At 39.6% G+C, this 15,209-nt stretch overlaps 1 protein-coding gene across 1 annotated transcript in view; it reads right to left on the reverse strand.

Annotated features, from left to right (window-relative positions):
• Positions 1–11,492: 11,492 nt before the first annotated feature.
• Positions 11,493–15,209, reverse strand: part of LOC117815448 (voltage-dependent calcium channel subunit alpha-2/delta-3-like) — a 44,254-nt gene continuing 40,537 nt past the window's right edge. Inside the window, 2 exon segments of the mRNA XM_034687178.1 lie at positions 11,493–11,639; positions 12,309–12,397. Of these exon segments, the coding sequence (XP_034543069.1) occupies positions 11,567–11,639; positions 12,309–12,397 (162 nt within the window). The 3' untranslated portion in view covers positions 11,493–11,566.

Here is a 15,209-nt window from a genome sequence, read left to right on the forward strand (position 1 = left end):
TGCTATCTGTGCTAAAGGAGGCTTCCAGCTAACCAAATGGGTTAGCAATAGGCGCACTGTGCTTGCTGCCGTTCCTCGAGAGGAAAGATCTATTGAAGTTAAGGATCTTGACTTGGACAGTGATATCTTGCCCATGGAAAGAGCCTTGGGGGTGCAATGGTGTGTCCAGGAAGATGTCTTTAAGTTTAAGATCACACTCAGGGACAGGCCTCTGACAAGGAGAGGGATTTTGTCGGTCATCAGCTCCATCTACGACCCTTTGGGATTCCTGGCACCTGTTGTACTTTCTGCAAAGAGAATCCTTCAGAGGTTGTGCAGAAGTCAGCTTGGTTGGGATGATCCCTTGCCAGTCATGGTGGCCCAAGAATGGATAGCCTGGCTCAAGGAACTCCATCAGCTTGAGAATTTCAGGGTTGAAAGGTGCTTGAAACCTCTTGGCTTTGGAGAAGTCTCTTCTGCCCAGCTACACCATTTCGCGGATGCTAGCGAGGATGGGTTTGGAACAGTGACATACCTGTTACAGCGTAACATCAAGGGGCAAGTCCACTGTGCATTTGTGATGGGAAAGGCCTGCATAGCTCCATTGAAATCCGTCACTATTCCTCGTCTGGAATTGACAGCAGCAGTGGTTGCAGGCAGGATGGATAAGCTGTGGAGTTGCAGTTGCCTCTGCAAAATTCCGTTTTTTGGACTGACAGTACTTCCGTGTTGAAGTACAGTACTTCAGGAACGAAACTGTGAGATTCAAAACCTTTGTTGCAAATCGGGTGTCAGAAATACTCACACTGTCCAGTCCATCGCAATGGAGGTACGTGAATACATTGAGTAATCCTGCAGATCTGGCTTCCAGAGGGGCTAAAGTGGGATCCTTCTTGAAGGCTGACGCTTGGGTGTTAGGGCCCAAGTTTCTTGTCGAGCCTGAAAGTGATTGGCCTGAAAACCCCAATGTCTCTGGGAAGCTCTCTCCAGAAGATCCTGAGGTTAAGACAGTTGTGTCTGTGAATGCAATCCAAGCTGATGAGCAGACGGGCTTGGTTATGCGTTTCATATGTTATTTCTCCTCTTAGATAAAGTTGAAGAGGATGGTTTGTTGGCTCCTTAGGTTTAAGACATTGCTTTTGGCTCTTAGTCAAAGGAGGAAGCAGTTGAGAGCAGCTTTCGCTCAGTCTGGCTTGGGTGAAAGGCAGCTTGAAGAAAGGCTAAATGAGAAGATGCTGATTTGTTCTGGAAGCGGTGGGTCAAGGAGTACTTGCCTCAACTTCAGGAGCGACAGAAGTGGCAGAGCACCAGACGGAACTTCGTCCCTGGAGATCTTGTTGTCATTGTGGATGAGTCTGCGCCTCGTAACTCGTGGCTCACTGGAAGAGTGGTGCAAGCTGTTCCTGATAAGAGAGGACTGGTGAGACAGATTCGTGTTAAGACGAAGACCAGCTGCCTGGACAGGCCCATCACTAAGGTGTGCCTTCTTCAAGAAGCAGAGGAGTCATGAAGATCTGAATTGACTCTTGAGTTTTTGCAGACATGGACTGTATTGTTTTTTTTTGACTTGGACATTCGCAAATGGACATGGTAATGAACTTCAGCTAAAACTTCCAGCTAGAGTCTTTGGGGTTTTTTTTTGGACTCGATGGATTTGTATTTGAATGTAATGTTGTTAACTGATTTGATTTTGTTGCAGTTTCTGTCTCCTACAGGTTAGTTGTTGTGTAATTAGTGTTTTAGCATAATTAGGGGCCGGAATGTAGGAGCCATATGTGTATGTGTTTTATATGTGACGTGTTGGTAAGTGCTGTATATTGATGTGAGGGGGGTGTGTGCACTCTGCTGGCACTTGAGTGGTGGGTACGTCACTGTGGGTGTGTCACTGTGGGTGTGGGCGCGGTGGTTACAAATAATTCCACGCACCTGTAGTCTGTTGGTTTTGTTAACGAGGAAGGGTGAGTCGGGAGTGACACTTTCTGTTGACCGCTACGCTTAACACCACATTAGTTTTGCCGTTCTGTACTTTGTCTTGTATTGTATGAAGCATCTGTTCAAGTTGCGCATCTTTAGAAATAAAGAGCATTAACGAGCATTAGAAGTGGATGTGTGTTTCTGTGAGTGCGCGTCACAGGTAAACTCCCGTGCTTAGCCTTCCGCGGCGTGTCGGTTTTGGTTTGGATAAATCGTCAGTCAGCCGCAATAAGTAATTTTGCACTTACTTTAAGCTAACACAGTTAATTTAGCCCCCTGTCTGCCTCTCTGCCTCGAGTGAACTGGTGTCTGGTCTGATTAAGGCTTGTTTGCTTTAAAGATTGTTAATTGCTGAGATGTGGAACTATTTTAAAGGATCCATTTTATCTCTTGTATAGTGTCTGTTGTCCCATTGGTCCTTTTGCTCGAGGCTTCCTTGGTAGCTGTTCCCGACCCGTGTGTCATTGTTTCAGTGAAGCAAGTTCCTGGTAAGTCAGGCAACATGAGGGTTGAGGTATTTTTTATTAATTGTTATAAAGAAGTTTTAAAACGTAATGCTTTTCTGTATTTCAGGCCTTATCGGCTGCTGTTTTGCCTTTTATTGACTGTTTAGCTTTTCCTTGTTTGTTTTTTGTCTGGATGATTTTGTCTTGTCTTAGTACTGCTTTTGACAGAGTTGACCACAAGATACTACTGGACAGACTTGAAAACTGGGTGGGACTCTCTGGTTCAGTACTAAATTGGCTTATGTCCTATTTAAATGACTGGGAATATTTTGTGTCTATAGGTAACTACACATCTGAGTGGATGAAAACAGTGTGTGGAGTACCTCAGGGATCCATTCTGGGCCCTCTGCTGTTCAACATCTACATGCTCCCCTTAGGTCAGATAAAAAGAAACAACAAAATAAAATACCACAGCTATGCAGATGACACACACATTTACATCACCATATCACCAGGGGATTATAGTCCCATACAAACACTGAGTAAATGCATTGAACAAATCAATGACGGGACGAGCCAGAACTTTCTTCAGTTAAACAAAGAAAAAACTGAAATGCTTGTTTTTGGAGCCAAGGAAGAAAGGTTATAGGTTACTGCTCAGCTCCAATCTGCACAGATGAAATGTTCAAACCAAGCCAGAAACCTTGGTGTAGTCATAGACTCAGACCTTAATTTCAGCAGCCACATTAAGACAATTACAAAGTCAGCCTATTATCACCTTAAGAATATATCAAGGAGTAAAGGACTTATGTCTCAGCAGGATGCAGAAAAACTCCCTCATGCATTTATCTTTAGCAGACTAGACTACTGTAATGGGGTCTTTACGGGACTCCCTAAAAAGTCCATCAGACGGCTGCAGCTCATACAGAATGCTGCTGCTCGAGTCCTAACAAGGACCAAAAAAGTAGATCACATCACTCCAATTCTTGGATCTCTACACTGGCTTCCTGTCTGTCAGATAATAGACTTTCAAATCCTGCTTATGGTTTATAAAGCACTGAATGGTTTAGGCCCAAAATACATTGCTGATCTGCTGCTACTTTATGAACCACCTCGACCTCTGAGGTCATCAGGTACTGGTCTGCTTTCAGTCCTGAGAGTCCAAACGTAACATGGTGAAGCAGCGTTTAGTCATTATGCACCACATATCTGGAACACACTCCCTGAAATCTGTAGGTCTGCTCCAACTCTTACCTCTTTTAAATCAAAGATTAAGACGTTCTTATTGGCTACTGCCTTCCTATCTTAGCTTATTTTAACTCGCTTTAAATGCAAATTTTCATATAATTTTTAATATATTCTAATTTTCCTTTTCTTTTCTGTTTTATTATATTTGTCATTTTAATTGTGTTCTTTTATGCTTATCAGAATGTTACCAATGCTTTTAATCTTTCAATGTAAAGCACATTGAGTTGCCCTTGTGTATGAAATGCGCTATACAAATAAAGCTGCCTTGCCTTGTGTTGTTTTGCCTGTTAGTAGTTTTTGCCTTTATTGATTGTTTTGCCTTGTCTTTTTTTTTTTAATCGAACCATTTAGTATTTGTTTTCTTTGTGTAATACTTTTATTTCCCCTGTGGCGAGGTGTTTGCCAGCTGCTGGTGGAGGCTAGGCACTCTAGGTGGTTCCCTGCACTGTTTGTAGCTGTAAGCGCACACAATAGTTTGCACCGGTTTGCCGTGAGTCCACGAGTGGTGGGTAAGTTGCACTCCTGGAACACACCTGTTGATGTTAGGCGGCCTCCCCTCTGCTAGCACCCGTCACTTCCCCCTCCCATTTTGCTAATTCTGAATCACATTGATTGGAAGTGTCTTTTTAAGAGAAAATAAACAAATTATATTGTAATAAACTTTAATACATCCCCCCCAACTGACTAATTTACTTCCTTACAGCAATAACTAACCCCCCTCTCTTCACAGACACTCCCATTTTAAGTTATCAATGAATTTAAATTTTCTTTTAAACCAAGTCTCTGTCTCAATTGTTGTTGAACCTGTGTTGCCTTTTTATTTATTACGGCGTTTGTTTATTTCCTTGGGTGAAATTCCCCAGGTGGCGTTGTCGGATCAGTTACATTTTTCTTTATTATACGGCAAACCCTTAGTGCCGCCCCTCCACCTTGCCACACTTACACAAAGGATTTTTAAATGCTTTGCCAAGAAATGCCTGTACTCCTCCTGCAAGCTGCTGACAGTATTTCTTTCTCCTATTAATTTCAGCACACTTTGTCGAAAAGATGGTGAACGGTCTGCAAAGCTCTCAGCAGTCACCGAGAAATCCTTTTCTTTTGCTGCTTCACATCGTTTATGTGATCTGCATTAATGAATGTGTGTCAGAGCTACTGTTTAAGATGTTTTATAAAGTAGAGCACTGCCTGTTGCAGAGGTATGAGTTTGGAAGCATCTTCAGATTGATTTAGTCCTTACTGACATCAAGTCCTGCTGCTGACGGTCACCTGCTGATGGTTGCTGCTATCAGAGGCAGCAGAGCTGCTGTTAGACAACTGGAGAGACGTGTTGCTGAACCACACTCCATGGCATTTTCCTACAGGAAACACAGTCTTGTGTGAAACATATGAGCTGTGCTACGTACAGTTGGTTATGTAAGGGATACTTTACAATGCTTTGCTGGTTACACAAATTAGAATCCCGACATGGTGAGCAGGACCCCGAAACAAAAAAGGAGTCTTGTCTCATCCTGAAGAGACTCTACCTTTCATAACCGTTCACAATACATTATCCTTCTTACTACCCAGCTACCAAATACAAACACAAACAAGTGAACAAAAAACACTGAGCAAGCAACAAGTGAAACGAACAATGATAAAGCAATGAAATAAAAGCCATCCTTGGTTAGTCTGAACCAGTCAGACAACACTGCGGTAGATTTATTCTATTCATGCAGTTACCAAACATTGACCCTTTTTAAAAATGTACTCTAGTGAATGTGTTGGTGGCCTCTCTGTTCGTGTGAGCTACACCTTTGGCTTGCTGTGGTTTTTGTTCAGAGTGAGTTCTGCAAAATGACACTTCTGTTAGTGGAAGTCAATGTAGTCTGACACAAGTGAAGTTGTGCAAGGATTATTGAACGTTTATTTTATTGAGCTTCATCATGGCTGGATACCTGCTGTTAGTCTTCCTCGTGTGTAAGTTTGATCTCATTTCTGTGTTGTGACTGAAAATGTTGGTGATTATAAGACTTGTTGCAATGAGTAATGTCAGACAGAAATGCAGTGGTGTAATCATGCTTTGTTGTTCTTTTTCACCAAGTTAAGATAAATACAACATACTTAGAGATCACTCTTCTCCTATAGACTGGTTTCCTTTGTTAACTCTTTTTCTTTTACAGATTCATTTCCTCAGTTGAAAGCACAAGGTTAGTTCTTTGGTTTAATACTTTAATCATGTGTGAGTAATACACATTTCATAACAGTAATATGCCCTTTCTCTATTTTATACTTTAAATTAAATCACTATTGATCATTTGTAATAACATTATCTTTATATTTCAGTTGAATATTTTATATTTAACTTGTTTAACTTCATTTTCAGTTCTTCTTCCACCTACACTGACTGTGAATCCATCAGTGATCACAGAAACAGACTCAGTCACACTGAACTGTCAGCCTCCACCATCTCCTTCTGTGTCTGGGTGTTATTTCCCCTTTTTAAAAGAAAAACCTGCCATGACGTCCCCATGTGTGAAGACTATGACAGGAGCTGAACTGCTGAAGATTACACATCAGAGATCACCTGCTGTGGTTAAAATGACATGTTCGTACCAGTATGGGTATCAATCTCCCCAGAGTGAGACATCTTCTCTCATCATTCGAAGTGAGTGAGCAGTGCTGCTATGGACTATTAGTACAAATCAGTTAGTACAGTGTCAGTGCAAAGTACTGCTCAACAAAGACTTCAGAAATACACCTCATTACCCTGTTCTTTAAAGGTTTTATAAGACATGCAACTCTCCATGATCTAATCCAACATTTGCTCATATTTTCAGCTTCTCTTCCACCCTCACTGACAGTGAAGCCACCTGTGATTGATGAGACAGACTCAGTTGCTCTGAACTGTCAGCCTCCATCATCTGTTTCTGTGCCCCAGTGTTATTTCCACACATTAGGTGGAGGATCTGGTAGAGTTCGCTCTTGTCTGCAGACTCTGACAGGAAGTGAGCTGCTGAGGATGTCATATCAGAGTTCACCTACAACGATTAAACTGACCTGTTTTTACACTGAGAAGCTTGGAGAGGAAGATTCCCCATCTCCACACAGTGCAGTGTCCTCCATCACCATACACCGTGAGTGATTCTCCAATGTATAGATGATAGTATCTTTATATTGCCTTTGTAAAAGAACAGTGGAACGATGAACTGTATTATTATTATTATTATTATTATTATTATTATTATTATTATTATTATTTTAATCATTATTATTTAAATCATTGTTTTAACATTTATTTATCTTATTTATAAAAATGAAGTATTTATTTATCTTTTTATTTCTTGTGTTCATCTAATCTTGTTAACACTACCTTATTTTTAACTTTTCTTTCCACTTCTACTTATTTTATTAATTTTACTGTATTGATTTTCTTTTATTTCTAAGTATTTTATTTATAATTATACCTTTTATAATTTTACCATTGCTTTTGTTTTCTGTCTCTGTTATTCTGTGAAGCACTTTAGGCTGCATGTTTTCATGTATGACAGTTGCTATATAAATAAAGTTGAGTTGAGTTGAGATGTTATATTTCAGATATGCAGTTCTTAATGGTTTAAAATCAGAAACAAAGAGAAACTCTGATTTATTAAAAAGGTCAGTCTGAGGTGGAGGTGAATGTGAAGGGGAGCAGCGTGTTCAGGAGTCTCACAGCATGGGGTAAAAAGCTGTTGCTGAACCTTGTTGTTTTGGTCCTTATGCTGCGAAGCCTCCTGCCAGATGGTAGGAGGGCAAACCGTCTGTGTGAGGGGTTGGTTACTTTATGTAACATGATGTGTGTGGTGTTGTATCACTGATAGTTTTCTGAAAAGGAAAACAGTGTTTGGATACAGACCCATCTGCACGTGTTTTGTTTTTGATTGTATAAAAATACAAAATATTTTTATAAATAGACTCTTCATCTTTTTGTAGGTCTAACACCAAAACTGAGTCGTCATTTTGATGGTGACCTTGTTCTCTTCACTTGCTCTCTACCTGGATCTGCTGCTTATGGAACAAAGTGTAACCTGTACTTTGGAGAAGCAAGTCATCCAGCAAAAACAGCAGATATTTTGAGAAAATCAGCCAAAAACGAATCCTTCTGCCAGTTTTTTTTCCCAGTTGCTGGTTTACTGAAACGACTGCGTTCAGTTAAACAAAGGGATGCCAGCTGTGATTACACATTAGGAAGTGGATCCCACCGTTTGTCTCCTCGCAGTGATAGATACAGCATGATGGGTAAGTTAGAGCAGAAACGAGAAAATGATTTACTGCTGCACCACATTCACTGTAAATGATAAGTTAATGAAATTCATTTTGACTGAGGTGTTGCTCAAAATCTTAAATTGTTCAAATGTAATATAAAAATGGTCTTAAGTGGCTCATTATAGGCATATGTACAGAGATCTAAGTTCTTCCACAGTTTTAATGATGATGAATCAACACACCTAAAATCACCTATGCAAATTAATTAATTAACAGTTCAGTATTTGCACAAAAGGTGCATCCCACACATTTGTCCACACATACATTTGTCTGGTCTAAATCAATCTCCTTTTATTGTAGATCTTGTGGAGGAAGAGTCCAGCGTAACCCAAACAATGTCTGCATGTACTATGACAACAGGTAGGACATGTTATATATTTTAAAAGATATCAGACCTAATTCACGAATCACTCTCAAGTTGTTACTTTTAAGGTTTTGATTATTTTTATTCTTCAAGTCAGTCTGTTGTCAGGCCTGGAGATCCCACTCATATTACCACTTCAAAACAAACACCAATAAATTATAGTTATATCAATCCCTAACTGTACATTACTTGAATCCTGTGTTCGAAGGTCTTATGATAAATGTCATTACTTTGAGAGGTACTTCTCTTCATTCAGCAGGTCTGACTGTTAGTCCACCAAGAAACACAGTTACTGTTGCTTCCACTCTCAAAATATCAGCTACACCATCAGGTGACTACTCATATTTTGAATATCTTGTCTTTATACTGTATGTGAAGCAGAGACAATATTTGATTTTAATGTGTTATGTTGTTTATGTGCCTCCAAGTAACAGATATGACGTCTCTGAATACAGACGCTGAGGATGGAACAGGTACTGTAGACCCAGATTCATGATGTGTTCAGGTATTTCTGTGGACATATTAACAACTTCTGTGGCTGTGTACTCACTAGGTGTAAGTGGAAACATGCCTGACAGTAAAGACAGCACCGTCCCTGAAACCTCTGAGAAAACAGCTTCAGGTGAGAATGAATCATTCCTTTCCACCTGAATTTACTGATGGAATAATGTTGATGACATGATTTACTCAGTTATTGTGTAACATGACTGAATCAAGACTTAACCTTCTATGTTGTGTTGGGGTCTACACAGGTTTTGCTTGCTTAACTATAATGAAAGCAGCACAGAACATGTCTGACGCTAACTGTGGGAAGTGAAACTGACACTTGTTCATGGTCTCTGTTCAAAGCAGAAAGGGGGATATGGAAGTTCGTAGCAGTGACTGCTGGTTGTGGGGTAAACTGTGGGTGTCCTGTTGTTGGTTTCTGCAGTCCTCTGTAACAAAAGAAGAGCTGGTGAGAATGGTAATTTGCACGTTTACTGAATGCAGAAATTGCGAATATATACCTGCCAAGAGACAGCAGATGTAAATCTTTCACCCTCCTGTTATGTTTGTTTCTCTGGAACAGCAATAATGTTCCTGGGTCAATTTGACCCAGGGCATATTCAATTATCCAAAAGTGTCAGAACCCAAAAAATCCCAATATATATATATTTTTTTATTAAATTTAACTCAATTTCTAACCATTTAAATCAAGATTTGGTCCATTGGTGTTCTTTAATTCCACATATCATGGTTCAATGAGGATAACTCACTCGTTTTTCATTTAAATTAATGTTAAAACTTTTTTTAATGTACTTTGGAAAGCCCTAAATATAAATACAATAATTTTACATGACATAGATATTTGTTTATTTGATTTTACATTTTGAATTTGTATTTTTTTATGAAGTGATAAATTAACTCCTCTTCTGTCACATGCTGCCCAGATTTTTAAAGCTGCATGTAGCTGGTTTGGAGGCAGATACTGCCTAAAATAGACTTTAAAAAGGGTCAATCTGACCTGCACATAACAGGAGGGTTTAACCTAACTCTGTACAATACATCAAATGATAACATTTATGATAACCTTTTATATGGTCCTTTACAAATGAACTTAAAAAAAACCACAATAACTGAAGTGCTAATTTGAATGACAAAATGAAATCAAAAACTCTATAATTGTTATAACAGCGTGTTTCTTGCTATAAGACCTTTGGAAGCTGCAGGAGTTAAATACACACATCACACCTGTAGTTTTACTCAATCTTAAAAATTAACAACATATCAAGTAAGTTACCTAACAAGCTTGTGACTCTTGAATCTCAGATTAAAATTGGACATGCTTGTGGTTGAACACTATGCACGGATACAAAAATAAACTCATGTCTTCACACCTAACACTCTTTCACATGAGGGCATATTGTCTGAGAAGAGATGCTGTACTTCCCCTTTATGTCTGTGGTTGGTTGGGGGGGTTGACTTGACTGAAGTATCACAGGCATACTTGCATAAAATATTTTGCAACTGACGTCAAACCTCATAGAAAATCATCATCTATGTGTTTTTCTCCCTAACAGGGTCCAGGGAAGTGAAAAGGCGACAGTCACAAATACAGAATGTAAGTCTGACATAAGGGATTACATGTAAAAGTCATATCAGTCATATGAATCAAAGCAACTGTTGGTTTCTTTTCTTTCCAGGGTGACACATGTTCTTACTCCACTATTGGTGATGAGATGGCTGAAAACAGCACTAACAGACAAGGTGTACAGCACCATACAGGCACATTGAAATACTCACTGTCTCCTACAGAACAAGATAGGCAAAGCTCACAGATAAGATAACCTGTAGAGATTTCAACCTTCTGTTTAAAGTGGACCAGTATAATGTAGTCTGAAGTCAATGTAATGATAGAGTACCTTAATGTTTTTTCTTTAGCTCAATCAAACTAGTTTCATTTTGAACTTTGCGTGCCGTTATCATGTAGGACAGTTGAAGAGAGAGGCAATGTGGGGAGGAGAGATCGCAGAATGAAATGCAAAAATGGCGTGGCTGAGTTGAACCACCGACCACTGCAACAGGACTGTAGCTTCTCTGTATGTGGGTCATGCACTTCAACCACTGAGCAAACTGAGGCCCTGAATCCGATCGTTGTAACAACCAAAGTTTTTCACTTGGACGTGACATGAGTTTGAAATGTTCTTCACTTTGCTATTCAGTGCAGCAGAGTGTAGCTTTATATTGGTGGGGAGGGGGGCTTGCTATGCTTTCATTGAAAGAGTAGAGAATGATCCACAGGTTGGACCCCGCTTTCAGGACAAAAGCTTCTGTCCATAGGGCATGCTAGGCTAAGTGTTGCATATTTTAAAATATCAATATGATTGCAATTATGCTCGTTTATGCTCATGTGGAATTTAATTCTGTTGTAACATGTTTCTGTTCCTTGCTGATTGGTATTTTTTGTAACTGGGGATGTTTTCTGGGAATTTTACAATCTTTGCAATTTAAATAAACTAGTATTCATAAAACTTCCTGTCATTATATTGTAGGATTTGTCCAAAACATGTATGGCTTTGAAATGTAATAAAGTATAAAAGTTACATGAAACAGATTATTTTTTTCAGTCTCATTCATTTTCCCATGACCACCTAATACTCCAACCTCACATCACCACCACATTCACTCAAACACACTGCACTGGAAAAATAACCGAAGAGTATGAAGGAAAATATTTCTTTTTATTTATTCATAAGCTTCTCAAACGTGGTTCGAGGATGTGGTCACCTTACAATTATGGCAGGAGATATCTATGTAACATTCTGTGATCTTCTTCTTCTTCTTCATGCATCTTTATCACATCTCTTCTGCTTTCAAACAAGAGGGGAAACAGCAGAATAAAGCAAATTTAAATGTCTCACAGACTTTATGTGATCCATATTATTACTGACATCAAAAAGGAATGACTTACAAAATAAACTTTGAACTATATGAATACAGAAAACTATGACAGTATTGTTCATCTTTTTAGCAATATACTGCCGAAAACATCTCTGTGTTCTTTTCATGTATGACAAAAGTGCATCTTACATTCTGCAGATTTTTACACTAGCCATCTTTTTTTTTTCTCCAAAACACCAAAAAAATAAACATGTTAGATGTCTGGCTATGTTTCCTTACACAAAGGATTTTTTAATGCTTTGACAAGAAAATGCCTGTACTCCTACTGCAAGCTGCTGACAGTATTTCTTTCCTATTAATTTCAGCACACTTTGTCGAAAAGATGGTGAACGGTCTGTAAAGCTCTCAGCAGTCACCAAGAAATACTTTTCTTTTGCTGCTTCACATCGTTTATGTGATCTGCATTAATGAATGTGTGTCAGAGCTACTGTTTAAGATGTTTTATAAAGTAGAGCACTGCCTGTTGCAGAGGTATGAGCAAATTCATTTCTGATTGGCCATGTTCTCTATGTGTTGGAAGCATCTTCAGGTTGATCTAGTCCTTACTGACATCAAGTCCTGCTGCTGACGGTCACCTGCTGATGGTTGCTGCTATCAGAGGCAGCAGAGCTGCTGTTAGACAACTGGAGAGACGTGTTGCTGAACCACACTCCATGGCATTTTCCTACAGGAAACACAGTCTTGTGTTAAACATATGAGCTGTGCTACGTACAGTAGGTTATGTAAGGGATACTTTACAATGCTTTGCTGGTTACACAAATTAGAATCCCGACATGGTGAGCAGGACCCCAAAAAAGGAGTCTTGTCTCATCCTGAAGAGACTCTACCTTTTATAACCGTTCACAATACATTATCCTTCTTACTACCCAGCGACCAAATACAAACCACAACAAGTGAACAAAAAACACTGACGCATTACGAGTTTGAAACCGTTCACTGAGACTTCCGGTCTAGCGGCGTAGGTGGTGGCAGAATTAAGCGATATGTCCCCTACATTTAGAAATAAAAAGGTGCCCATTTCACTCAAATTAACACAGAAATTAGCTCAAACGAGCATTGATCAACGGGCGACCGAAGATGCCAAAACAGGAAAGAAGAGTCTCATTCAAAACAAAGAGTTTGACGGAGATGAGGAAGCTTGCTGCCTCAAGATAGCGCTGCTAGAAACACGGAGAACGAGATGCAGCAGGAGCCGACCGGCGAAGTCAATTTAAGCCTCATACTGAAAGAACTGAGAGAATTCAGAAAAGACTGGAGTTTCAAGCAACTAAATGGCACTACGAGAAGATATCATTAAAATCTACGGCAGGGTAGAGGAAGCGGTATAGAGGGGATTGATACAGCCGAGGTCCTGAATTCTATCCATGGAGGACGTGCTGTCGGAGCTGGTTAAAACTCCAGATACAACGGAGGCTAAACTCGTGGACCTTGTAGGGCGCTCACAGCGTGAGCACGCCAGGATATATGGGAGGAAAGAAGGAGCTGAGGATAGTATGACTTCTGTTGATAGTTTTTGTGGAGACTGGTTGGTGAAAGGCCTGGAGCTCTCCAGCTTCTACGCGCTTAACCGAGGAGAGCACACGGGTGCTTGCCCCGATGCCCCCGGCTGACGCACCGTCAAGGTCCCTTGTGGTCAAGTTCCGAGCTATAGATTGAAGGAGCTGTAATATAAAACCAGCATGGCAGAAAAAAGGATTCAATCCAAGGGAAACGAATACACTTGGACCATGACTAGGCCTCTGGTGTTGCTGAGGGCAGCAGAGGGAAATAAGCAGAAGCGACAGTCTGCGCTCAAGAAAAAAAACATCAGATTCCAGACTAAGTTCCGGCCTGATTGAGAGTGTTTTATAAGGAAGGGACAGGATTTAGGGCTCGGTAGAGGAGGCAGCTGACATGGCAGAAAGAGGGATACTGTCGCCACCCTGAAGAATCCAATTCCCCTGCGGATCAGATTAACCAGCTGACTTGGAGGTCAGCCCCACAAACACAGAGGTAGCGGAGCAACAAGGCTTTCAAAGAGCGGCTCCAGGCATTCCGGATCAGGACACTTGATAAGTATGTCAATATGACATAAACACAACTTATAATATAATCTTTGACTCCTCAATAAAGCGAGGATTATATTTTGAGCTGAATTCCTAAATAGCTCTGTTGTGGAGATAATATCAGGGCATATACAGTGTTGAACAGGAGTCGGGACACCTGTGACATTTTTAAAACTGAACGCATTACCTTTCTTTTTGAAGCTTCAGAAAGCCAAATTTGAGGAAGTGTGGAGTAAGTGGATGTCTTATATTTCTACAAAAATACCTTCTTTTGTTTAAGGTATTCAAACATACTTCTGTGTATCAAAGTATTTGTATTTATTATTTCTTGTGAAACAGACACCCCACATTCTGCCATTGGTCTCTTTTGTTTGTTGTTTTTGTTTGTATTGGGTTCTGTCTTATAACATTAAAAAAACAAGGTGGATCACTATAGATGACAAGTAACAAATGTAATTTGTACAATTGTGAACTCATGTGATCCCCCCCCCCCCCCCCCCCCCAAAAAAGTCACTGATGAAAGGTAAGCATGAAATAGGCATATAACTGAACACAACACAATTCAAACAGCTTGCACTATTCATTATTTATAGTTAATATCTATTTGTAAACAAAATGCCTTTTTTATTATTGCTGCTGCTAGTTTATTATAAACCTGCACTGGTATTCCTTATTTTGACTTGTATATTGCTGCTACTTTATACTGTACTCTGTGCAGTATAGTATTTGTAAATAACCTGTGATTTTTTATTTTGTGTATCTGCATGCTGTTTTCTGTCCTTTGGTTTGCCTGCTGCTGGAATCTGAATTTCCTAAGGGAACCTTACCAAAGGATTAATATAGTTCTATTCTATCTATCTATCTATCTATATATCTACTATCTATATCTATCTATCTATATCTATTATCTATCTATATCTACTATCTATCTATCTATCTAGGGGAAAACATCTAGTAGCACTCAAAATCACAAATGAACATGTGGTATCTTGTTTATTTAATCCATACAAGACCTCAAGTGGAAAACAACAAGTTGTAGTTTTGACGGTGTTTACCTGCTGGACTATTTTTCTTTTACCCAGAGCAGTGACTTGCTTAATGACATTTGCTGTCACCATGAGGTTGCTATACATAAAATACAATTAAAAAATGAGCAACATGACAGCTCGCCATATTGAAGCTAAAATATCTTCCCCTTCTGACTGGCTGCAATAAAAGTCTCAAAGTCTACCATGTTAACAGATAGGATGCCAAAAAGGGTTGAAGTCTAAATAAAAGTCAAATATTTGAGTCTGTCATATAATTAATTCTGGTTATGTAGGTTAGTTATAACTGGTTATGTGATGCTATAAAAGGTTTCACGTGTACAAGGGGTTTAACGCGGTGCTAACCAAATAGAGTAGAAGGAGGAACGCTGAAAGGAAGCATAAC

The sequence above is a fragment of the Notolabrus celidotus genome, chromosome 1 (assembly GCF_009762535.1).
Source record: "Notolabrus celidotus isolate fNotCel1 chromosome 1, fNotCel1.pri, whole genome shotgun sequence".
NCBI classification, from domain to species: domain Eukaryota; kingdom Metazoa; phylum Chordata; class Actinopteri; order Labriformes; family Labridae; genus Notolabrus; species Notolabrus celidotus.